Source organism: Penaeus vannamei, chromosome 10 (assembly GCF_042767895.1).
Source record: "Penaeus vannamei isolate JL-2024 chromosome 10, ASM4276789v1, whole genome shotgun sequence".
Taxonomy (NCBI): Eukaryota; Metazoa; Arthropoda; class Malacostraca; order Decapoda; family Penaeidae; genus Penaeus; species Penaeus vannamei.
This window is the reverse complement of record NC_091558.1, coordinates 42,963,890-42,966,389: the sequence shown is the minus strand read 5'-3', so window position 1 is coordinate 42,966,389 and position 2,500 is coordinate 42,963,890. Positions and strand designations below refer to the sequence as shown.

General features: G+C 39.9%; 1 protein-coding gene across 1 annotated transcript in view; it reads right to left on the bottom strand.

Moving 5' to 3' along the window:
* LOC113804199 (ATP-dependent DNA helicase RecQ) overlaps positions 1 to 2,500 on the bottom strand; it is a 15,395-nt gene that overhangs the window by 825 nt on the left and 12,070 nt on the right. The window contains exons 17-19 of the mRNA XM_070126704.1: positions 803 to 944; positions 502 to 629; positions 1 to 240 (exon numbers count right to left, since the gene is read on the bottom strand). The exon at positions 1 to 240 is cut by the window's left edge and continues 825 nt beyond it. Coding sequence (XP_069982805.1) covers positions 1 to 240; positions 502 to 629; positions 803 to 944 — 510 coding nt within the window. The remainder of the gene's footprint in view (positions 241 to 501; positions 630 to 802; positions 945 to 2,500) is intronic.

Here is a 2,500-nt window from a genome sequence, read left to right as displayed (position 1 = left end):
CTGGGTATCCTCATCACCTTCCCTCATAATCGGCAGTCCTTTGTCCTCTTGTGAATCTTCCTCCTGTGGTGGAGATTTGGAAACCTTGACTTTGGATGATATCCAGCCTGATGAATTACTGGCCTTTGAGGGATTATATTTAAAAGTATCCAGAGAAGGCTGCGATGTGTAGAGCTTCTTGGATGATACAAAACTGCTAGCTTTATTGCTAGTTGATGGTTTTGATTCTTCATCTTTGCTCTGAAAGGGGAGATTATTTATTAGCTTCTTATAATACATATATCTGCCAGAAACTCATTATGCGTTTGCACTTCTTACTTCCTGCAGAGAAGGAAGATCCAGTTAAAAAAGAATTACAGATATATGACTACACTAAATTCTAAATATATTTTGTGCATATCTTCCAAAAATAACAAATAAATGGAATAATTTCTCCTAAAATATTCCACAAAATTAACTAACATCTAAAACACTGTGGCTTCCTGGTTAACCCACACTTACGTTTGTCAAATCCTTCCCATCATCACATTCACTTTGATATGAAAGATTATGTTTCATACAAAACTCTTTAATGTGCTTAACTATTGCAGGACCAAATTTCTGCACCTTTACTTCAGGTATGCCTTCAGCTGAAATGAAAATACAAAATGTTTGTTTATAAAATCATGCATGATAACAAATCAAACGTTTCATCATATACTAGAGGTACTTCATCACTCTAATCCTAAATTTTTCAAGTTGTTTTTTATTACATTTTATAAAACATCCACATCAGATTTCAGAACATAAAAAAAATGCTTACTCTTGCGCAATGTACTAAGTGTTGATGGTCTGGTCTGAGCGAGCTGCAGCAAGACCCTGTTTGTGGCTACCAAGTACGGCATGAATCCAGTCTCTTCTCCCAGTTGGTTACGCAATTCAATCAATGACTGGTACAGTTTAACCTGAAAAAAAAAAAATAATGATAAGGATGAAAGAAAAAAAAAAAAACTTTTTTGTTTAATCGAGAGAGAGAGAGAGAGAGAGAGAGAGAGAGAGAGAGAGAGAGAGAGAGAGAGAGAGGGAGAGAGAGAAAGAGAGAGAGAGAGAGAGAGGGTGAGAGAGAGATAGAGAGATAGATAGAGAGAGAGAGAAAAAAGAGAGAGAAAGAGAAAGAGAGAGAGAGAGAGAGAGAGAGAGAGAGACAGAGAGACAGACAGACAGACAGACAGACAGACAGACAGACAGACAGACAGACAGACAGACAGACAGACAGACAGACAGACAGACAGACAGACAGACAGACAGACAGACAGACAGACAGATACAGAAAGAGAGAGACAGATACAGAAAGAGAGAGACAGATACAGAAAGAGAGAGACAGATACAGAAGAAGAACTGGAGATACAGAAGAAGAGAACCAGATACAGAAAGAGAGAGACAGATACAGAAAGAGAGAGACAGATACAGAAAGAGAGACAGATACAGAAAGAGACAGATACAGAAAGAGAGAGACAGATACAGAAAGAGAGAGACAGATACAGAAAGAGAGAGACAGATACAGAAAGAGAAAGACAGATACAGAAAGAGAGAGACAGATACAGAAAGAGAGAGACAGATACAGAAAGAGAGAGACAGATACAGAAAGAGAGAGACAGATACAGAAAAGAGAGAAAGAAAGAAAAAGAGAAAGAAAGAAAAAGAAAAACAAGAGAGAAAGAGAAAGAAAAACGAGAGAAAGAGAAAGAAAGAAGACGAAAGAGAATGAAAGAAAGAGAGAGAGAGAAAGAAAGAGCGAGAGAGAGAGAGAGAGAGAGAGAGAGAGAGAGAGAGAGAGAGAGAGAGAGAGAGAGAGAGAGAGAGAGAGAGAGAGAGAGAGAGAGAGAGAGAGAGAGAGAGAGAGAGAGAGAGAGAGAGAGAGAGAGAGAGAGAGAGAGAGAGAGAGAGAGAGAGAGAGAGAGAGAGAGAGAGAGAGAGAGAGAGAGAGAGAGAGAGAAGGGAGAGCCAGAAAAAGTTGAGGAACGAAAAACAAAATATATATATGAGTCAGAGAGAGAGAGAGAGAGAGAGAGAGAGAGAGTAGAGAGAGAGAGAGAGAGAGAGAGAGAGAGAGAGAGAGAGAGAGAGAGAGAGAGAGAGAGAGAGAGAGAGAGAGAGAGAGAGAGAGAGAGAGAGAGAGAGAGAGAGAGAGAGAGAGAGAGAGAGAGAGAGAGAGAGAGAGAGAGAGAGAGAGAGAGAGAGAGAGAGAGAGCGAAAAAGTTGAAGCGAAAAACAAAATATATATGGGAGTCAGAGAGAGAGAGAGAGAGAGAGAGAGAGAGAGAGAGAGAGAGAGAGAGAGAGAGAGAGAGAGAGAGAGAGAGAGAGAGAGAGAGAGAGAGAGAGAGAGAGAAAGGGAGCAGAGAAAAAAAGTTGAAAACGAAAAACAAAATATATATATATATGAGAGAGAGAGAGAGAGAGAGAGAGAGAGAGAGAGAGAGAGAGAGAGAGAGAGAGAGAGAGAGAGAGAGAGAGAGAG